Source organism: Mustelus asterias, chromosome 13 (assembly GCF_964213995.1).
Source record: "Mustelus asterias chromosome 13, sMusAst1.hap1.1, whole genome shotgun sequence".
NCBI lineage: Eukaryota > Metazoa > Chordata > Chondrichthyes > Carcharhiniformes > Triakidae > Mustelus > Mustelus asterias.
Genome location: NC_135813.1, coordinates 8,476,548 through 8,500,209, shown reverse-complemented (window position 1 = coordinate 8,500,209; position 23,662 = coordinate 8,476,548). Strand labels below are relative to the sequence as shown.

The window sequence follows — 23,662 nt, the reverse complement described above, 5'->3', positions numbered from 1 at the left end:
ATGACTGTAACACTACATTCTGCACTCTCTCCTTTCCTTCTCTATGAGCGGTATGCCTTTTCTGTATATAAGAAACAATACTTTTCACTGTATACTAATACATGTGACAATGATAAATCAAATCAAATCAAATTAAACCCCCCCCCCCCACCACTCCCCCGCAGCATGTTTTGCAGTGGCGGAGGTGGCATGCTATTGGCCTCCGACGGGACTGGAGGATATCTATTTAGGGGCAGCACGGTGGCACAGTGGTTAGCACTGCTGCCTCACAGCGCCAGGGACCCCGGCTCAATTCCGGCCTCAGATAACTGTCTGTGTGGAGTTTGCACGTTCTCCCCATCTCTGCATGGGTTTCCTCTGGGGTCTCCGGTTTCCTCCCACAGTCCGAAAGATGTGCGTGCGGGCTAGGTTGATCGGCCATGCTAAATTGCCCCTTCGTATCAGTGGGATTAGCAAGGTAAATACGTGGCATTACAGGCACAGGGCTGGGTGGGATTGTTGTCGGTGCAGGCTTGATGGGCTGAATGGCCTCTTTCTGCACTGTATGGATTCTATGATTCTGTGGTAAGAACATACGAACTAGGAGCAGGAGTAGGCCATCTGAAACCCACTCTGCCATTCAATAAGATCATGGCTGATCTTTTCACGGACTCAGCTCCAATTACCCATCCGCTCACCATAACCCTTAATTCCTTCACTGTTCTAAAATCTATCTACCTTTGCCTTAAAAACATTCAGTGGGGTAGCCTCAACTGCTTCACTGGGCAGGGAATTCCACAGATTTACAACAGATTCACAGATCCTGTCTGCGGCGTTGCCTTATGTGGCTTGCCTGTCACACTGCCGGGGAACCCGCCATGAGATGGGGTGGGGTGGGGGTGGGGATGGGGGGTTGCGTAGATTGCCTGTGACAGGGCCAGGCGATTCCACCAATGGAAATGGTTGGAAAACCTCACCCAATGACAACAGGAATTGTCTACCTGTGTGAAATAAAACTCAAGCTGTGCTCATTGTAGGAGTTTGCTTTAACTTTTAGATGGTTTACATTGTAGATAAAAAGAAGTGATTAGGAATGGCTCTGTGACCAGCGGCCTCCTTCAGTTTGCTGGTGGGGGGCACACCCAACATGCTTTGTTTTTGATTTTTCTTTTTGCAATTAGAACATAGAACAGTACAGCACAGAACAGGCCCTTCGGCCCACGATGTTGTGCCGAGCTTTATCTGAAACCAAGATCAAGCTATCCCACTCCCTATCATCCTGGTGTGCTCCATGTGCCTATCCAATAACCGCTTAAATGTTCCCAAAGTGTCTGACTCCACTATCACTGCAGGCAGTCCATTCCACACCCCAACCGCTCTCTGCGTAAAGAACCTACCTCTGATATCCTTCCTATATCTCCCACCACGAACCCTATAGTTATGCCTTGAATTGAATTGAATTTGATGCAACAATCCATGACAGTGACGAGATAAAAGCTTAATTATCGATAGCAGAGTGCCGAGAATAATTGATGACTTTAAACTCTCCGCCAAACGATTATCCTTAAAGAAAAAGGAATTTTTCACAAAATTACCTCGATTGTTAGCCTTGGATCCGCTTGACTTATTTGGTGGCACTCTGGCCCCTGAGCCAGAAACTTGTGGATTCAAGTTCCACCGTGATCATAAGACCATAAGATATAGGAGCGGAATTAGGCCATTCGGCCCGAGAGCCGATATCTCAGTGCCACACTGAGAGAATGGGTCGCTGTCAGACGTGTCCCTCTTCCTGAGGCTTAGGCTTAGATTCTCCAGTCTCGCATACCCCGCCACCACTGCCAGCGAGAATGGAGAATTTGGCGCTTAGCCAAATCTCCATTCACTGCAGCGGGACTGGAAAATCCCAGCCACGGGCGAGGTTGGAGAATTCCGGCCTTAAACGGAGGTCCCATCTGCCTGTTCGTGTGGAAATACATGGTCCAATGGCATGGTTCAAGGAAGAGTAGACAGTTCTTTGAATATTCTGGCCAATCCCCCCCCCCCATGAACGCCAAATCAAAAGCAGTCTATTAATCCTCCATTCCAATCAATGGGATCTTGCTGATGGAAGGATAAGGGATGTTGCACTTGCGTGACAAAGATTGCACCCAAAATCATAGAAAATCACACAATCCCCAGCCAGGGCCGTTTAGAATCATAGAATCGTCGAATCCCTACAGTGCAGAAAGAGGCCATTCAGCCCATCAAGCCTGCACCAACCACAATCCCACTACCAGGCCCAATCCCTGTAGCCCCATGTATTTATCCTAGTAATCTCCCTGGCACTAAAGTGCAATTTAGCATGGCCATTCCACCTAACCTGCATATCTTTGAGTTGTGGGAGGAAACCGGAGCACTCAGAGGAAACCCACGCAGACACAAGGAGAACTCCACACAGACAGTCACCCAAGGCTGGAATCGAACCTGGGTCGCCGGTGCTGTGAGGCAGCAGCGCTAACCACTGTGTTTACATGAGAAGTCTTTGTTTTATTACATTTAGGGAGTGATTATGAACCTTCTGCCCACACACGCCCCTCGGATAAACAGGCGTGTGAGGGGTAAAATTGGATAGTGACTTACCCGCGGTGTTGTTGCCGCCATTTTCCATTTTCATTGGCTGTTCTCAGCAGGTGGCACCTGAGACTGGTGGGTGCTTCTTTAAATCTGAAGGGATGGCTGTTGTTCTTACCACCATGTGTCTGACCAAGAATTTGTCCCATTCTTACCACCTGCCATCGACATGTCTGGTCGCGTTACAGACAGACCTTTCTTGGCCACTGGTCCCTGCGATAGGACATCATTAAGCCCTGGCTACGGTTTAGACTTTGGCTCGAGCATGGAAGTAATCTGTGACTTTCTCTGCAGGTGAATGCAGTGAAAGGACACCCAATCAGGGTACACTTCTCCAACAGAGCCAGTGGGAACAGGAGTGCCACACAAGGCCACAGGCTTTATGAACCTTAACCACCAACTTCCCTGTTATGGCACAGCCTGACACTATCCCCTGCCTGCTATCAGTTGCTTCTACAGGGAGCTCGGTCTTTTCTCCTTGGAGAGACGTAGGGTGAGAGGAGACCTAATAGAGGTGTATAAGATGTTGAGAGGCATAGATCGGGTGGACTCTCAGAGGCTTTTTCCCAGGGTGGAAATGGCTGCTACGAGAGGACACGGGTTTAAGGTGCTGGGGGGTAGGTACAGGGGAAATGTTAGGGGGAAGTTTTTCACACAGAGGGTGGTGGGCGAGTGGAATCGGCTGCCGTCAGTGGTGGTGGAGGCAAACTCAATAGGGTCTTTTAAGAGACTCCTGGATGAGTACATGGGACTTAATAGGATGGAGGGTTATAGGTAGGCCTAAAAGGTAGGGATATATTCGGCGCAACTTGTGGGGCCGAAGGGCCTGTTTTGTGCTGTAGTTTTCCTATGTTTCTATGTTTCTATTTCCATAGGTCATTGAGTTAAAATTTCCCATGACTCTCCCTGCCAATATTGGGGGGAGAGGAAATGGGAGGGGGTTAGGGGTGTAGGGGGGGCTGCAGGTGCAGCGGTTTAGTAGTTTCTTTAACTCTGTTCACCTAAAGGCGGCAATTGGGCCTAGCTGGGAGAGCGCCACGGTCAGCATAGATCGGCTGGGCCGAAGGGCCTGTTTCCGTGCTGTATTCCTCGATGGCACAGTGCGCGGGATTTTCCGGCCGCACTCGCCCTGAGGTCAGAATATTCCACCCGAGGTCAACGGACCTTTGCCTGTCCCGCCTGTTACAATTCCCGTGGCGGACAGGATGGTAAAATTCCGCCCCATGACTCCATGGCCGAAACGTTACCACCTTGCCAGCCACGGAATTGGCGCGGGCGAGGGTCCGACATTGGAAATCTCCGTTGATCACGGGCTGGAATTTCCGGACTCGCCCGAGCAAGGCTGTAAAATCCCACGCTATGACTCTAATTACCCCAAATGGTTACAATTGGAGCTTTTTGCCTCCTATTGAATAACATACTCATTGCACCTCCTCCATGGGTGCTCCTATTAACCCGGAACATTGAACATCGCTACACCATGAAATGCACAATCCATTATTCTGCTGCTAACAGGTGGAGAAGAGCCCTCATGGTTGACAGGTCAATGAGTTTAATTGTTTGGTGAGGGGACGGTGCAGTTTAGACAACACTTGCAGGCTTTAGGCTGCCGGTTGGAATCACGCCCCCACTGCGCCTGCATTGAGTGAATGGCTTTCATCCGCCCATGCTTGAAGTTGTTTTGTATCTGTCTGAGATGTACCATTTTAGGAATAAATCTAACGTGGTGGTATGTTACAGTTCACTCAGGGGGCTGCTAGTTGCTGTGGTAACATGCACTTTTTACATGCATGTTGTACTCTGGTCTTATGGGCCAGGATTCATAGAATCCCTACAGTGCAGAAGGAGGCCATTTGGCCCATCGAGTCTGCACCGACTCTCCGACAGAGCATCTCTCCCAGACTCTGACCCTGTAACTCCACGTATTTATCCCACTAATCCCCCTAGCCTGGGACACTAAGAGGCAATTTAGCACGGCCAATCAACCTAACCTACACACTTTTGGAGTGTGGGAGGAAACCGGAGCACACGGAGGAAACCCTCGCAGACACGGAAAGAATGTGAAAACTCCACACAGACAGTCACCCAAGGCCGGAATTGAACCCGGGTCCCTGGCGCTGTGAGGCATCAGTGCTAACTACAGTGTCGTCGTGCCGCCCCGATTCTCCGATCCCGTCCGTTCCTGTCCAGCTGCCAGCGAGAATGGAGAATTCGGTGGGGCCGGAGAATCCCAGCTGTGGGCAAGGTTGGAGGTTTCCATCGATGGAGCATGATGGGAGCATGATGGAGCATGATGGAGCATGATGGGAGCATGATGGAGCATGATGGAGCATGATGGGAGCATGATGGGAGCATGATGGGAGCATGATGGTGCATCATGGCTGACCAGGAATCTCTCCCGCTCTGCCGCCTGTTGTTGGCGTGTGTTGTCAGGATTTTGCAGGTTGACTCTTAGCCCGTTTGGCCGTGTTATGAATGCAGCTTCCTTGGCTGTCAAGTCCTGGGGGGGGCGGGGGGCTCAAACCCGAAGTTTCTGACTCAAAGGCAGGGATGCGCCCTACTGTGACATAAGAAGTGGGATTCTCCAGCTGTGCGCACCCCAAGCATACCATTCATAGAGAAGGAAAGGAGAGAGTGCAGAATGTAGTTATCAAACACTATTTATTGAATAACTATTTACTAAATAACACTAGTTATTAAACACTTATTAAACACTAGTGTTTACCCGCACAACCTTGTGGTGAGGGCAGTTTATATGATAAGGGGAAGGATGCTGGAATTATACTTTTAGGAGCGTATCAGCACCTTGTACATTTATCTTAACGTTCCTCTCCCACTCTCGCAGAGGAATTAACTTAGTTAAGATAAATGGGGATGTTCAGATGAACATGTTATGCTTTTATTCACGAATAATCCATAACATCATTCCTGGCCAACAGTGAAATACTAGATAGATCTTGGGGGTTTCACAGTTTGTGAAAAATGACTCATTCGGTCACTGAGCACAAACCTGTAACACTAGAGGCATAACTGTGTTTTGACGACCCCCAAGGAGCTTTCTCCGTGAACCATCAGTCTTCAACATTGTACTCTCTTTAGATCATAAACTATTGAAGGTAATTTTTAAAAGCCTGGCTGGTGTTTTGGTTGCATTTACTGTTTGTGGTGATCCACGACTGATGTTTGTGTCTAGTTTTTGACTCACTGGAGTCTCTGTGACACTCGTGAATCAGACAACACAAAAAACCCTGATGGCCACCTCAGGGAAATGTGCAGAGCGAATGCCAATGGAGGTTTAGCAAGTGCAGCAAGACTATAATAGGCTTGTCAACGCGTCCCCTGTCAACAAACCCTAGAGGATTTGGTAAAGACATTCTGCAAGAACTAGAAATAGCGGCCAGAGGAAGCCCTCGAAAACGCAATAACCATCATTCCACACACAAATAGAATGACGCTGAACCATGTATCATGATGCATGATGATGTGAAATGGAATGTTAAAGTACACGCGTGTCATGTGATACTTTAAGACTGTATTGCTTTACTGGTAAACATTATACGGCACACACATCATATTTCAGTGATGGGCAAGCTCGGCTAGTGAGTGGGCCGGATGAGTGGCCCTCCTTCATCTCAGTGGGTCACAAGATTGAAATCGGGCTTGTTCACTCACCGTGACCCCATGAAGAAGATTAAATACATTTAATACACGCCGAATATTTCATTACGAGTTCCAGAAAATGCTGAATCATTCATATATTAATAGAACTCTCATCAACTTCAAATGGTAAAAATGAAAGAAATATTGACACTTTGGGCACAGAGGGAGCGCACGGCTCTCACAGTCGACGTTGTGAGCAATCAGCACTCGCCTCACTTCACTCACCCTTGCTTTACCTGCGAATCATTCTAGTCGTACCAGGAGGAAATAAAGCATGTGGGGTAACCAGCAGAATGTTGGAACCCTGCAGGGAGGGCATCGATCAATAAAGGATGGGATTCTCCGGCCGCGCTCGCCCCAAAACCGGAGAATCCCGCTCAAGGTCAATGGACTTTCGCGTGGTCTGCCCCCTGCACGTTACGATTCCCGCAGCGGGCAGGATGGGAGAGTTCCCCCCAAAATGTCTCATGGGTTGCACTCAGAACCCAGCTGGGCTGCGTGTGGCCCCCAGACCGCAGGTTGCCCACCGCTGGTATAGACGCTCACTTCCTTAACTCAACCTGCTGCATGCACTGTGTATGTAGTCCCACTTGCCAACAAGATTATAACATTGAGACTCCTGTCTGATTTGGCTGCACAGCTGGACTGCTGAGTGGAAAGCCTTGGGAAAAATGGTTGCAAAGCACAGGGCGGGATGTTGACTCCTTCAATCTCAACGCTGCCACCTACTGCTTCTATCAACTGAAGGGAGCTAAATCCCTTTTGAGTGTATGCATGTTCGTCTACGAATATGTGTCTCTGTGTGTCTGTGTATGTGTGCATGTGTGTATGTAAGTCTGTGAGTGTGTGTGTGTCTGTGTGAGTGTGTGTGTGTCTGTGTGAGTGTGTGTCTGTGTGAGTGTGTGTGTGTGTCTGTGTGAATGTGTATGTGTGTGTGTCTGTGTGAGTGTGTGTGTGTCTGTGTGAGAGTGTGTGTGTCTGTGTGAGTGAGTGTGTGAGTGTGTGTGTGTCTGTGTGAGTGTGTGTGTGTCTGTGTGAGAGTGTGTCTGTGTGAGAGTGTGTGTGTGTGAGTGTGTGTGTCTGTGTGAGTGTGTGTGTGTGTGTCTATGTGAGAGTGTGTGTCTGTGTGAGAGTGTGTGTGTCTGTGTGAGAGTGTGTGTGAGTGTGTGTGTCTGTGTGAGAGTGTGTCTGTGTGAGTGTGTGTGTGTCTGTGTGAGAGTGTGTGTCTGTGTGAGAGTGTATGTGTCTGTGTGAGAGTGTGTCTGTGTGAGTGTGTGTGTGTATCTGTGTGAATGTGTATGTGTGTGTGTCTATGTGAGTGTGTGTGTGTGTCTGTGTGAGTGTGTGTGTGTCTGTGTGAGAGTGTGGCTGTGTGAGAGTGTGTGTGTGTGTGTGAGTGTGTGTGTGTGAGTGTGTGTGTCTGTGTGAGAGTGTGTGTCTGTGTGAGAGTGTGTGTGAGTGTGTGTGTGTCTGTGTGAGAGTGTGTCTGTGTGAGTGTGTGTGTGTCTGTGTGAGAGTGTGTGTCTGTGTGAGAGTGTGTGTGTCTGTGTGAGAGTGTGTGTGTGTCTGTGTGAGTGTGTGTGTGTCTGGGTGAGAGTGTGTGTCTGTGTGAGAGTGTGTGTGTCTGGGTGAGTGAGTGTGTGTGTGTGAGTGTGTGTGTGTCTGTGTGAGAGTGTGTGTGTCTGTGTGAGTGTGTGTGTCTGTGTGAGAGTGTGTGTGTGTCTGTGTGAGTGTGTGTGTCTGTGTGAGTGTGTGTGTCTGTGTGAGAGTGTGTGTGTGTCTGTGTGAGAGTGTGTGTGTCTGTGTGAGTGAGTGTGTGTGTGAGTGTGTGTGTGTCTGTGTGAGAGTGTGTGTGTGTCTGTGTGAGAGTGTGTGTGTGTGTGTGTCTGTGTGTGAGTGTGTGTGTGTGTCTGTGTGAGAGTGTATGTGTGTCTGTGTGAGAGTGTGTGTGTGTGAGTGCGAGAGTGTGTGTGTGTGAGTGCGTGTGTGTCTGTGTGAGAGTGTGTGTGTGAGAGTGTGTGTGTGTCTGTGTGAGAGTGTGTGTGTGTGAGTGTGTGTGTGTCTGTGTGAGAGTGTGAGTGTATATGTCATTGAGTCACAGAGGTTTACAGCATGGAAACAGGTCCTTCGGCTAACTTGTCCATGTCGCCCTTTTTTGAACCACTAAGTTAGCCCCAATTGCCCGCGTTTGGCCCATATCCCTCTATACCCATCCTACCCATGTAACTGTCTAAATGCTTTTCAAAAGACAAAATTGTACCCGCCTCTACTACTACCTCTGGCAGCTTGTTCCAGACACTCACCACCCTCTGTGTGAAATAATTGCCCCTCTGGATCCTTTTGTATCTCTCCCCTCTCACCTTAAACCTATGCCATCTAGTTTTAGCTCCCCCTACCTTTGGGAAAGGATGTGACTAGCTGATCTATGCCCCTCATTATTTTATAGTCTGCGTGTTTATATGCATGTTTGTATCTGTGTGTGTGTGTGAGACTGTGTGAGTGTATATGATTGTCTGTGTGTTTATGTGAATGTTTGTGAGTGTGTGTGTGCTTGTGTGTGTCCGTGTGTGTGTCTGTGAGTATGTTTGTGTGAGTGCGTGTGTGCTTGTGTGAGTGTATGTGTTTGTGTGTGTGAGTGAGTGAGTCGATGTGAGTGTATGTGTGTCTGTGAGTGTATGAGCGTGTGTCTGTGTGAATGTTTGTGTGAGTGTATCTGTGTGTATGTGTTTGTCTGTGTATGTGAGTGAGTGTGTCTGTGCGAGTGCGTGTGTCTGTAAGTGTGTGAGCGTGTGTCTGTGTGAATGTTTGTGTGAGTGTGTCTGTGTGAGTGAGTGTGTGTGTTTGTCTGTGTGTCTGTGTGGGTGTGTTTGTCTGTGTGTGTGTGTGAGTGTGTCTGTGTGTATGAGTGTGTCTGTGTGAGTGGTTTGTCTGTGTGAATGTGTCTGTGTGAGCGTGTGTGTGTGTTTGTCTGCGTGTGTGTGTGTGTGTCTGTGTGAGTGTGTGTGTGTGTCTGTCTGTGTGAGTGTGTGTGTGTGTTTGTCTGTGTGTGTGTGTGTTTGTCTGTGTGTGTGAGTGAGTGTGTCTGTGTGTATGAGTGTGTCTGTGTGTGTGTGTGTTTGTGTCTGTCTGTGTGAGTGAGTGTGTCTGTGTGAGTGAGTGTGTCTGTGTGTGTGTCTGTCAGTGTGTGTGAGTGTGCCTGTGTGAGTGTGTGTGAGTGTGTCTGTGAGTGTGAGTGTGTGTGTGCGTGAGTGTGCCTGTGTGAATGAGTGAGCGTGTCTGTGTGTGTGTGTCTGTCTGTGTGAGTGAGTGTGTCTGTGTGTGCGTCTGTCAGTGTGTGTGACTGTGTGTGTCTGTGTGAGTGAGTGTGCCTGTGTGAGTGTGTGAGTGTGTCTGTGAGTGTGTGAGTGTGTCTGTGTGAATGAATTGATCTTGAGATATCTTTTGATTTACTGTTGTTCAGACTGAATGGTTAATTAGCCACAAAATCAGACTGAAACCAGAGTGGCGTTATGTGTAAACAGCACAAATAATAAGACGAAGCCTGATTACATGACTTACTTTCTGTTTCTCCAGGGTACAGGTAGAATTCTACGTGAACGAGAACACCTTCAAGGAACGCCTGAAGCTTTTCTTCATTAAAAACCAAAGATCAAGTAAGTGAAATGACCAGGATTGTTGCTGAGATTCATTGCTGCTTCACACTCGTTACAAAGAAGCTGCACTATAAGGTACAGAGCAGGCAAGAACGGAATTAATCAAACAACACTTGCATTTATGTAGTGTCTTAACACATCTCTCAGGAACATCTTGAAGGGCTTGGCATGCGGTTAAATATTTTGGTGTAGTGTCTGTAAAATGCCACAGCCACTTTGCAGACAGTAAAATCTCGCACACACTGTTGCCTCACAGCGCCAGGGACCCAGGTTCAATTCCCGGTTCGGGTCACTGTCTGCAGAGTCTGCACATTCTCCCCATGTCTGCGTGGATTTCCTCCGGTTTCCTCCCACAGTCCGAAAGACATGCTGGTTAGGTGAATTGGCCACGCTAAATTCTCCCTCAGTGTACCCGAGCAGGCGCTGGAGTGTGGCGACTAGGGGATTTTCGCAGTAACTTCATTGCAGTGTTAATGTAAGCCGACATGTGACACTAATAAATGAACTAAAACTAGAAAGAAAAATAGTGATATGAGTGGTGACATGATGCAGCCACGAGGAGCGAGAGACTTGTTAATGCCCATTAATTAAAATAATCTGTGAAGCCTTGAGTTATTGCGAAATTTCTCAGAGCTTTGGCCCTGTCGAGATGCTGTGCCCATTCAAATGGAAAGACGGAACGTGTATTTATATAAGTCACGCCACATTAAACCTGTTCATTTGTCAAGGACAGGGAAGGCTTCTGTCACACCCTGCGCAGGGAAACACAAAATAAAAATACTGAACTGGGAGGGTAAACAGCCGCGATTCCAACAAAATGAACCGGGGGGGCGGGGAAAGCAATTGAATTTGGAAACGGGGAAGAGATGCGGATAGAAAAATGATCAATTCCTGTGGGAAATGCTGATTTTTCACCTGTAATCCCAACCCACTCACTCAGTTTGGTGGCGTCGTTATTAAAATGAGATGAAGGTTGGACATGATGTGACACAAGTACGTGGCAGCCTGAAATTAACATTGCAAAGAAGAATTACTGAAACTAGCTTTTAAAACCAAAAAAAAAACGTGAAGAGCAGTCATGGCTTGTCATTGCGAGTGACATTTCATTAGGTATACTCTTTGATTTATTTATTCATAGGATGTGGGTGTTGCTGGCAAGGTCAGTACTTACTGCCCTAACTGAGAAGGCGGTGGTGAGCTGCCTTCGTGAACCGCCGCAATCCGTATGAGTGGTAGCATTTTTTTTTTGGTTTGAAGTATTGATGCTGCTGATTAGCTTTGCCAGGCATTTCAGAGGCAGATAAGAGCCAACCGTATTGTCCTGGGTCTTGGGTCACGTGTATACACCAGGGCATCGAGAGACAGTAGATTCTCTTCCCAAAGGGACATTAATGCACCCAGTTGGACTATTAACACAAGGCAATGGTTTCATGGATGTCATGAGTGGGTCTTTATTTTGGATTTATTTATTTAAGTAAACTCAAAGTTGCCCTCATGTGGTTTGAACCTGTATCTCTGCACTTTTAGTCGAGGGTTCTGGATTATTTGTCCGGTAACATGCCCATTGGGACAGTGGGTTAGCACTGCTGCTTCACAGCTCCAGGGACCCGGGTTCGATTCCTGGCTTGGGTCGCCGTCTGTGTAGAGTCTGCACGTTCTCCCCGTGTCTGCGTGGGTTTGGTCCGGTTTCCTCGCACAGTCCAAAGATGTGCAGGTTGGGTTGATTGGTCATGCTAAGTTGCCCCTTAGTGTCCCGGGATATGTAGCTTAGAGGAGGGATTAGCGGGGTAAATGGCCACCCACTGGCGGGTGAAACTAGAACTAGGGGGCATGGCCTCAAAATAAGGGGGAGCAGATTTAGGACTGTGTTGAGGAGGAACTTCTTCACACAAAGGGTTGTGAATCTGTGGAATTCCCTGTCCTGTGAAGCAGTTGAGGCTACCTCATTGAATGTTTTTAAGGCAAGGATAGATAAATTTTTGAACAGTAAAGGAATTACAGGTTATGGTGAGCGGGCGGGTAAGTGGAGCTGAGTCCACGAAAAGATCAGCCATGATCTGATTGAATGGCGGAACAGGCTTGAGGGGCCAAATGGCCTACTCCTGCTCCGAGTTCTTAAGTTCTTATGATCTAAATGTGTGGGGTTGTTGGGGTAGGGGCTAGGGTGGAGTTGTTGTTGGTGCAGACTTAATGGGCCAAATGGCCTCCTTCTGCACTGCAGGGTTTCTATGATTCTGCTACTTTACCCGGGCCTGCGATGAATGGCAGCCTAATATCATGCTTTCAAGTCTTGCATGTCTAACTGTTGTATAGTATGAGGCAGAGCAGAGGTCCAGTGGTGCAAAGGGTGAGTGTCCTTGCCTCTGAGCCAGAGGCTCAGGGTTCGAGTTCCACCCCAGGACTTAATGGCCCAAGAATATGCTTTCAGAATGCAGTCAAACAGGTTGATCATTGAGCAGCTGAGCTCCTAGGCTTTGGAGTTTCTCACAGAATGCTTACAGGACAGAAGAGGGCCATTCAGCCCATTGTATCAGTGCTGGCTTGCTGACTGAACAGTTCACTAAGTATCTCTCTCCCTGCATGTTCTTACTTTTAGGATAATGATCCAATTCCCTCTGGAAACCCTCTTCTGAATCTGCCTCCACTTGCAGGCAGCGCATTCCAGACCCTAAGCACTCGCGGCGTGAAATGCTTTTTCCTCCTATCACCATTGCTTCTTTTACCAATTCCCGTAAACCTCAGCCCCCTTGCTCTCGAATCTTCTAAAATGTTTTTTCTTTTATTCATTCATGGGACATGGGCGTCGCTGGCTGGCCAGCATTTATTGCCCATCCCTAGTTACCCTTGAGAAGGTGATGGTGAGTGGCTTGCTGGGCCATTTCAGAAGGCAGTTCAGCCATGCTGCTGTGGCTCTGGAGTCACATGCAGGCCAGACCAGGTGAGAACGGCAAATTCCCTTCCCTAAAGGACAAAAGTGAACCAAATGGGTTTTTCTGATAATCACCAATGGTTTCATGGTCATCAGTAGATTCTTAATTCCAGATTTTTTTATTGAATTTGAATTTTATCATCTGCCGTTGAGGGATTTGAACCCATGTCCCCAGAGCATCAGCAGATTTTCTGGATTAATAGACTAGTGATAAAACCACTAGGCCATCACCTCCCCCTAATAGGGACAGTTTCTCCCTAAAACTCTCTATTTGCCTTTACACCACTTCTTCAGACTAACCTCCTCCACCAAGCTGTTCGGCACAGTAAGAAGTCTCACAACACCAGGTTAAAGTCCAACAGGTTTATTTGGTAGCACGAGTTTTCGGAGCGCTGCTCCTTCATTAGGTGAGTCACCTGATGAAGGAGCAGCGCTCTGAAAGCTCGTGATTCCAAATAAACCTGTTGGACTTTAACCTGGTGTTGTGAGACTTCTTACTGTGCCGACCACAGTCCAACACCGGCATCTCCACATCATGACCAAGCTTTTTGGTTATCTGACCTAATGTCTGCTTACGTGGCTTGGTGATGAATTTTGTTTAGTAGCACTCCTGTAAAGTGCCGTGCGACATTCTACTGCGTGTGTTAAAGGTGCTACATAAATGCAAGTGGTTGTTGAACAGCTTCTAAATGTTTACGGGATAGTTGAAGAATACGGCTTTGCTGAATTCAAATACCAGCGTGTCTCTTCAGCATGACTTATTCACTCAAACAAGGGTGAGAAAGAATGTCGGAGGACCAAGGTTTCAAGAAAACATCAATAATTACAAAGCTTGTCAAGATTAACACAGAATTAAAACAGAATTAAGCTCGAATTAAGCCAATGTTCCCAGGGAGGTTTGAATATTAAGCATCGCAGGGAAACAATACATTTATCAATAGGGTCAGTCTAAGGAAATAAAACCTGACAAAGAGACGAGCTGTTGAATTCTTTCCGATGAGTGCAAGCAACTGGCCGCAATGTTATCGAAGTGGGATTTTCAATGAGACCTTGGTACACATCTCCCTCTAGTGGCAGACATGCCTGTCCAAAGATGTGCTGGTTATGTGGATTGGCCATGCTAAATTTACCCTTAGTGTTCAAAGATGTACAGGATAGGTGGATTGGCCATGCTAAATTGCCCCTTAGCGTCCAAAGATGGGTAGGTTAGTGGATTGGCCATGCTAAATTGCTCCTTAATGTCCAAAGATGTGCAGGATAGGTGGATTGACCATGCTAAATTGCCCCTTAGTGTCCACAGAGGGTAAGCAAATAAAGGATGGAATTGTAAAGCGGGTGTGGAAACAGTGGGACTTGGGGGTACATTGTATTTGTGCACAAGTCATAGAAGGCAGCACAGCAGGTTGAGGGAATCCTGGTTTTTATAAGTGGAAGTGTCGGGTGGGATTTTCCAGCCCTTCCCGCTGGCGGAATCTTCCAGTCCTGCCAAAACTGATCCCCCCCCACTCCCCGGTGACAGGTTCCCCGGTGGTGGGATGGGTGAGCCACATAAAATGCCAGTGACATCGGCGGTTCTGAAAGACCCCAGTGACAGATGAAGAGCCGCCGCCTCGGTGGCTGGAAAACTCGGAGGCAAAGGTGATATCAACCAAGCCAGACTTGGCACGACGTTAATTCATTGCGAATGAGCCTAAATCGAGGATGCTGGGGTTTTTTTCTCATTGCAGGTTTAAGAATCCGACTCTTTAACTTCTCCCTGAAGGTCCTCACCTGTGTCCTGTACATTATCCGGGTTTTACTGGATGACCCCACGCAAGGAATTGAATGGTAAGCTGTCGTTTTTATTTAAATTAAGGCAGCTGGAATCATAATGTACGTACCGCCATGATTAACCGACACCGGCAGTGGTTTATTCTGCTGGGTATCTGTCCCTGTCCCTGCGTGGCTCCAGATTCAATGATGTAGACATCAGCATGTGCAATTCGACTAATTGTGACTGTTTAACAAGAAACTTTTTTTTGCATCACCGGTGACAAGTCCATCATTTTGATCTGTTTGATCTTAGACCATAAGACGTAGGAGCAGGATTAGGCCACTCGGCCCATCGAGTCTGCTCCGCCATTCAATCATGGCTGATATTTTTCTCATCTCCATTCTCCTGCCTTTTCCCCATAACCCCTGATCCCCTTATTAATCAAGAACCTATCTATCTCTGTCTTAAAGACACTCAGTAACCTAGCCTCCACAGCCTTCTGCGGCAAAGAGTTCCACAGATTGTTGAGGGCCTGTGGTGGTTCTCTGTCCCTCCTGAACTACTTGGCGCAGTTAACCTCTTTCGAAATGATAGCTTTGTTCAGGGCATCAATTGTCTGATCCTTCAGATTTCAAAAGAATAGCATTGATGGAAATTGCATATCTTGACATAGAATTCTATAACTTAGAATCACGCCTTTGGGCCCAGGTTTATGTCAGAGTTTATGCACCACACAAGCTTCCTCACAGCTTATTTCATCTCGCCCGATGGAAATATCAATATAATGGGCAGGATATTACGGCCGCGCTGATCCCGAAACCGTAAAATCCCACCCAACGTCAACGGACCTTCCCATTGTCCGCCCTCCTGCCCCGCTCCGATTTCCATGGCTGGCAGGGCAGTAAAATTCCGACTAAGTTTCTAACCATCTGTAGTTCCTGTCTAAGAAGCCTCAGTTATCATTATCATTTGATCCACTATGAATTACTACTCTTAGGAAGTCGTATGAGGAACGGTTGCAGGCTCTGGATCTGTACTCGGAGTTTAGAAGGATGAGGGAGGGATCTTATTGAAACTTACAGGACACTGCGAGGCCTGGATAGAGTGGATGTGGAGAGGATGTTTCCACTAGTAGGAAAAACTAGAATGAGAGGGCACAACCTCAAACTAAAGGGACGATCCTTTAAAACAGGGATGAGGAGGAATTTCTTCAGTCAGAGAGTGGTGAATTGTGGAACTCTTTGCCGCAGAAGGCTGTGGAGGCCAGGTCATTGAGTGTCTTTAAGACAGAGATAGATAGGTTCTTGATTAATAAGGGGATCGGGGTTATGGGGAAAAGCAGGAGAATGGGGATGAGAAGAATATCAGCTATGATTGAATGGCGGAGCAGACTCGATGGGCCGAATGGCCTAATTCTGCTCCTATGTTTTATGGTCTTATGGTCTTATGGAATGAAATGCAAATTAAAGAATCAGATTTAAAAAATATATTGATAGGGATTTAGCTGCAGAGGATTTAAGTCGGTGCAGATTAGTCGAGTAGCAGGGTGAAACAGATACGTTGTTAGACAAAATGGAGATGAACAGCCGAGGACCTATATCGTGGCCATGCCCAGTTGCAAAGCAGAGCCCTCTCACAGAACCAAGTGCAAGAAAGTGGGTTTCCTCCGGGTGCTCCGGTTTCCTCCCACAATCCAAAGGTGTGTGGGTTAGATTCATTAGCCATGCTAAATTAACCCTAGTGTCAGGGAGATTAGCAGGGTAAATATGAGGGGTTGTGGGAATAGTGCCTGGGTGGGATTGTGATCATTGCGGACTCAATGGGCCGAATGGCCTCCTTCATAGAATCATAGAAACCCTACAGTGCAGAAAGAGGCCATTTGGCCCACTGAGTCTGCACCGACCACAATCCCACCCAGGCCCTACCCCCATATCCCTACATATTTACCCGCTAATCCCTCTAACCTACGCATCTCAGGACACAAAGGGGCAATTTTAGCATGGCCAATCAACCTTCTGCACTGTAAGGATTCTATGAAAGAAAGAAGTCTGTGTAAGACCCCATAAACTCCTCTTAACTAAAAGAAAGGTTCCCAAAAGCTATAGTCCCTGTGTGGTAATTATTTGCTGGATTTGGTTCATAGTGTTAAAAACTATGGATGTTGCTTTAGGGAAGATGTATTCTTGGAGTTTAGGAGCTTATAGTGTTAAAACCTATGGGATGTTGTTTTGGGGAAGGTGTATTCTTGGAGTTTAGCGAAGTAAATGGATATAGATTAGGGGAAGGGGTAATTTCAGTAGACTCGCTTGGTAACCATTATTGTAGTTAGTCATAAATGTTGTTCTTTACTGTTGCCTTTCTTGTTGAACGTTTTAAAGTTTAATAAATGTTTTATTATTTGAATAATTTAAAAATAGAATGACCCATTTTCCTCACCACATTTCATCTCTTTTCTCACATATTTTCCAAGTTGCGAAAGTAAACAGTTAAGAAGCAGCGTTCCAAGTTTCCATTCTGGAATTTGGGATGCCAACTGTTAATGGTTAGGCTTCTTCATTTGTTAGAGTTATATTTAAACTGTTATTAAATAAATTTTGTTTCACTATAACCGATCCATACATTGGCAGTGGAATCACTCCTGGAGAGAAATAATCGAGCCTCACATTTATGCCAAATAGAAAAATTGTTGGGGTCTAGTCTGGCTTCTTAGTGTAACTTGCGGTTCTGGTCCAGCACCCTAACAGCGAATGGTTAGGATCTGGAATGCCCTGTCTGAGTGTGGAGTAGAGGTAGATTTAATCAAAGACTTCAAAATGGCCTTGAATAAGCCACTGGATGACAGGGAGAATGGATCTAGCTGAGGTGCTTTGGCAGAGAACCTACACAAATATGATTGGCTGAATGGCCTCTCAGTGTGCTGGAATCATGCTCTGATTCCTTGGCCTTTACTTTAGAGAAAGCTCCATGTTCTCCAATCTTCTCTGCTTCCCAAATGTCTGCCAGTTTTGATATTTAATGGTAAGTCATGACACAAAGTCAGATAGTGTAACAAATCAGGAGAGAGGGCCTGTCTTCAAAGTGGGGAATGCATTATGTCCATATACCCATCCCCTGGTCCAATTATTCACCAATCTCTAGAAACGCCAAGGATGAGACTTAGCGTTGACCTTTGCTGTATAAAATCAGCAGAAAATCATAGAAACATAGAAATTCGAAGCAGGAGGAGGCCATTCGGCTCTTCGAGCCTGCTCCGCCATTCATCTTGATCATGGCTGATCATCAAATTCAATATCCTGATCCTGCCTTCCCCCCAAATCTCTTGGTCCCTTTAGCCCCAAGACCTACATCTAATTTCCTCTTGAAATCACACAACGTTTTGGCCTCAACTACATTCTGCGGTAGTGAATTCCACACATTCACCACCCTTTGGGTGAAGAAATTTCCCCTCACCTCAGTCCTAAGAGGTTTACCCCTTATCTTCAAACTATGACCCCTAGTTCTGGACTCCCCTACCAGAGGGAACATTCTTTCTGAATCTACCCTGTCGAGCCCTGTTAGAATTTTATAAGTTTCTATGAGATCCCCTCTCACTCTTCTAAACTCCAGTGAATATAATCCTAACCAATTTCGTCTCTCCTCATATGACAGACCTGCCATCCCAGGAATCAGCCTGGTAAACCTTCACTGTACTCCGTCTATAGCAAGGACATCCTTCCTCAGATAAGGACATCAAAACTGCACACAATACTCCAGATGTGGCCTCACCAACGCCTTATACAATTGCAGTAAAACATCCCTATCCCTATAGTTTCTATGAGATCCCCCTCACTCTTTTGAACTCCAGTGAATACAATCCTGACCGACTTAATCTCTCCTCATATGACAATGGAGACTCTGAGACCTGACTTAGAAAGAAGTTTAACAACACCAGATTAAAGTCCAACAGGTTTATTTGGTAGCAAAAGCCACACAAGCTTTCGGAGCTCTAACCCCTTCTTCAGGTGAAGGAGGGGCTTAGAGCTCCGAAAGCTTGTGTGGCTTTTGCTACCAAATAAGCCTGTTGGACTTTAACCTGGTGTTGTTAAACTTCTTACTGTGTTTACCCCAGTCCAACGCCGGCATCTCCACATCATGACCTGACTTAGAGTCAGAGAGGTTTACAACATGGAAACAGGCCCTTTGGCCCAACTTGTCCATGCCGCCCTTTTTTTTAAACCCCTAAACTAATCCCAATTGCCCGCATTTGGCCCATATCCCTCTATACCCATCTTACCCATTTAACTGTCTAAATGCTTTTTAAAAGACAAAATTGTACCCGCCTCTACTACTACCTCTGGCAGCTCGTTCCAGACACTCACCACCCTCTGTGTGAAAAAATTGCCCCTCTGGACACTTTTGTATCTCTCCCCTCTCACCTTAAACTTCCAGTTTTAGACTCCCCTACCTTTGGGAAAAGATATTGACTATCTAGCTGATCTGTGCCCCTCATTATTTTATAGACCTCTAAAACGTCACCCCTCAGCCTCCTACGCTCCGGTGAAAAAAGTCCCAGTCTGTCCAGCCTCTCCTTATAACTCAAACCATCAAGTCGTAGCATCCTAGTGAATCTTTTCTGCCTGAGGAGACTGTGTAAAAAAACAAGAATTCTGCTGAATGTGGATCACTCGGCCCGTAGTGCAAGATGAGAAAATGGAAAACGCTTAACAGCCAAAGATATAAACAATAGACCAGGGGGAAGTCAGAATGCATGATTTGTTTTACCTAGCCCATTCATCAAGAAAATGTGACTATAATAGACTGACTGCCTGCTTATTACCTCATATATGTGTGCAGTTCTGGTCACCTCGCTATAGGAAGGATATGATAGCTCTAGGTCTCACTGATGGCAACCCCTTCCTCCAATGGCAGGTTCCCCACCGGCGCGACTGGAGAACATTGCAAACCGCTGTTGGCATCACCGGGACTGGAAAATCCTGCTGCCGGTCAATGGCAAGATGCCTCCATCACTGGAAAACATGCCGCGGGGGAGGGGGGGAATATCCCACCCATAGATTTCAATCAGGGAATATCTATTACAATACAAGAACAAAGAATAAAGCAAAGTACAGCACAGGAACAGGCCCTTTAGCCCTCCAACTGCCAATCATGATGCCCTAACTAAACTAAAAAAAACCTTTTGCCCGTGCTCAGTCCATATCCCTCTATTCCCTCCTTATTTTCTACCCATCCAGATGCGTCTTAAATGTTGCTAATGTGCCCGCTTCCACCACCTCCTCTGGCAGCGCGTTCCAGGCACCCACCACTCTCTGTGTGAAAATCTTCTCCCGCACATCTCCCTTAAACTTTCTCCCTCTCACCTTGAACCTGTGCCCCTTGTAATTGACACTTCCACCCTGGGGAAAAGGCCTCTGACTATCCACCCTCTCCATGCCTCTCATAATTTTGTAGACCTCTATCAGGTCTCCTCTCAGCCTCCATCTTTCCAGTGAAAACAATCCTAGTTTATTCAACCTCTCCTCATAGCCAACACCCTCGAGACCAGGCAACATCCTGGTGAACCTTCTTTGCACTCTCTCCAAAGTTTCCACGTCCTTCTGGTAATGTGGTGACCAGAACTGCGTGCAATACTCCAAATGCGGCTTAACCAATGTTTTATATAGCTGCAACATGACTTCCTAACTCTTTTACTCAATGCCCCGGCCGATGAAGGCAAGCATGCCATATGCCTTCTTATAACATATGAGTAATATGGAACAGGTCATAAGGCACATGTAGCGTAGCCTGAGAGGTGTTTTTGGACTGATGGCTCCTGTAGCTCTCCATCACTGGGGGTCTTCCTCACTTCACATCTTGTTCTGTTGTAGTCTAATGATAGAGATTGATTGCTAGTGCTCAGTGGCACAGTGGTAATGTCACTGCACAAATCATACAGAGGCCAAGGCTCATGCTCCAGTGACGTGGGTTCAAATCCCACCATGGCAGCTGATTGGGGATGGCACTGAGATTTTCCCAGCCATGGAAAACTCCCCACTGAGGAGGAAGCCAGGGATACTTCCTATTTTCCACCCCCCACCCCACCCTGTTCCGAAGTCGGAGAGCATCAGTGGGTCCCATGGAATGGATTTTTCATGAGTTGACCTTGTATCCTCCTGTCTGCCGCAGCATTGCCAGCCTCCCTTCTTGGACCTCTGGTAGGACACTTCTGGTGATCCTCCTCTCATCGGGTAAATGGATAAAAGTTCTTCATTTGGATGGTAGCACCAAAGGTTTCCTCTTAATTGGTTGCCTCTTATAGGATGGCACAGACAGGCTGCCAGGCATCAGCTGGCCCTGATTTGGATCCTGACCTCTTCAGGGGCGGAATGTTCAATTCTGGTTCAATTCTGGCCTCGGGTCACTGTCTGTGTGGAGTTTGCACATTCTCCCAGTGTCTGCGTGGGTTTCCTCTGAGTGCTCTGGTTTCCTCCCACAGTCCAAGTTAGGTGGATTGGCCATGCTAAATTGCCCCTTAGAGTCAGGGAGATTAGCAGGGTAAATACATGCGGTTATGAGGATGGGTGGGATTGTTGTCAGTGCAGGCTTGATGGGCCGAATGGCCTCCTTTTGCACTGTAGGGATTCTATGATTCCTGAAGATGGGTCTTGAATTGTCACACTAAAGTTCCTGGAATTTGCTTTGGGAAAGGCAGATCTTACATTTACTGAATCTCCTTAACCACTGACCCTATGGACTGTCAACAACGAAACGGAACAAGTTTGATCATTGTGTCAGTGTCTTGTTCAGATCGGATTGGGACATGTTGTATGGACACTTGTCAGCTAGATAGGCATGTAACGGAGAAAGGAATAGAGATGATGCCAGTAAAGGTAAATGAGGAAGGATTGAAAGAGACTCAAGTGGAGTATAAATGCTAGCATGGACTGATTGGGCCGAATGACCTGTTTCAGTGCTTTCTATTCTATGTAGATCTAAGTTGCTGAATTTTCACAATTAGAGTAAAGTCCTGCCCTTAGTGCAGCTGAAATGATATAAGATTAACTGTAAAGTTCTTCCATTTAAAGTAAAGTTTATATTAGTCACAAGTAGGCTTACATTAACACTGTAATGAAGTTACGGTGAAAATCCCCGAGTCGCCACACTCCGGCACCTGTTCAGGTACACTGAGGGAGAATTTAGCATGGCCAATGCACCCTAACCAGCACTTCTTTCGGAATGTGGGAGGAAACCAGAGCACAGACAGTGACCCGAGCCGGGAATCGAACCTGGATCCCTGGCGCTGTGAGGCAGCAGTGCTAACCACTGTGCCACCACTTCCTGTCCACTGCAGCTTTTGTTGATTTGTGAATGTGTTTGTACAGGAAATTCAGTGGTTAAATTCCTAAAACAGCCCATGTGTAAGAGCTGAATTAATATACACTAAAAGAAATACCTTTGACATTTCCCTCAAGATCCACACTGCCTCAAAGATAGACATTAAACATTAGTTTTTGTATTGCAGAGTACAGTTTTTGGCATTATTAAATTTTAAGTGCTACAGGCAGTAATAGACTTCCAGCTGTTATCCAACCTGCTTTGCCTTCGTAATGACAATCTGTGCCAGCATGTAGGCAGTAATTTTCAATTCTTTTCTGGGTGTTACGAACAGGAGCAAGGGTTTAATCGCAGCATTTTCCATGATTCTCATTGACGTGAACACGTCACCAACTCTAGTGGACCGATGGGAAATCCTTTCTTGATGACTGTAAGCTTCCAGAACCGATATTATCTGTCGTTTCTCTGGACGTCTTAAACAGAGACAGTGCACTTCTCAAAAATATGTAAAATAAGCCTTTTGTATATACACCAACTACCTCTGACTTTAGCTCTAAGCCATTAACCCCTGCAGTGGTTCACTAGCTTTTGAAGGGCAATTAGGGATAAGACCTTAGGATTATCAAAATTAGGGGCAGGAGTAGGCCATTTGGCCCCTCGAGCCTGCTCCGCCATTCAATAGGATCGTGGCTGATCCAACATCCCTCACATCCACTTTCCTGCCCTTTCCCCACAACCCTTGATTCCCTTCCTGAAAAAAATCTATCTATATCTAAATATACTCTCTGTGGCAAAGAGTTCCAAAGACTCACAACCATCTGCAAGAAGAAATTCCTCCTCATCGCAGTCTTAAATTGGTACCCCTATATTCTGAGGCTATGCCCTCTGGTCCCAGACTCTCCCATGAGGGGAAACATCCTCTCAGTATTTACCCTATCAGCCCCTTAAGAATCATAAGTTCATAAGATATAGGAGCAGACTTAGACCTTTCGGCCCATCGAATCTGCTCCGCCATTCGATCATTGGCTGATATGCTCCTCATCACCATTTTCCTGCTTTCTCCCCGTAACCCTTCAACCCATTACCAATTAAAAATCTGTCTACCTTCTCTTTAAATGTCCCAGCATTCACCGCACTTTGGGGTAGTGAATTCCACAGATTCACAACCCTTTGAGAGTCTGATATGTTTCAATGGTATCTCCTCTCAGTCTTCTAAATTCCAACGACTAGAGTCCCAAACTCTTTAACCTTCCCCCGGAAGACAATCCCTCCATACTGGGGATCATCCTAGTGAACCTTCTCTGAACTGCCTCCAATGAAAGATTTTTCCTTAAACAAGGAGACCAAAACTGCTCACAGTACATCAGACGTGGTCTCATCAGTGCCAATAAATGCTGGCCTAGCCACTGAAGCCTACATCCTGTGGAAGAATATTTTCTTTCAATCACTCACTTTCTACTATCATACTATTACCCATCCTCCAGCTGTTACCTGCTCTTCCACTGACTCACACTCTTACAGTTTGCTCCTCCCCCCGGTATTGCTATTCTATCCCATCATTGATTGGCGGCACTGGTTAGCACTGCTGCCTCACAGCGCCAGGGATCCGGGTTCAATTCCCACCTCAAGTGACTGCCTGTGTGGAGTTTGCACGTTCTCCCCATGTCTGCATGGGTTTCCTACGGATGCTCCGGTTTCCTCCCACACTCCAAAGATGTGCGGGTTAGATGGATTGGCCGTGCTAAATTTCCCCTTAGTGTCAGGTGG

General features: G+C 46.7%; 1 protein-coding gene across 1 annotated transcript in view; it reads left to right on the top strand.

Moving 5' to 3' along the window:
• Positions 1–23,662, top strand: part of kcnt1b (potassium sodium-activated channel subfamily T member 1b) — a 423,250-nt gene that overhangs the window by 197,864 nt on the left and 201,724 nt on the right. Inside the window, exons 2-3 of the mRNA XM_078226287.1 lie at positions 9,823–9,902; positions 14,559–14,658. Coding sequence (XP_078082413.1) covers positions 9,823–9,902; positions 14,559–14,658 — 180 coding nt within the window. The remainder of the gene's footprint in view (positions 1–9,822; positions 9,903–14,558; positions 14,659–23,662) is intronic.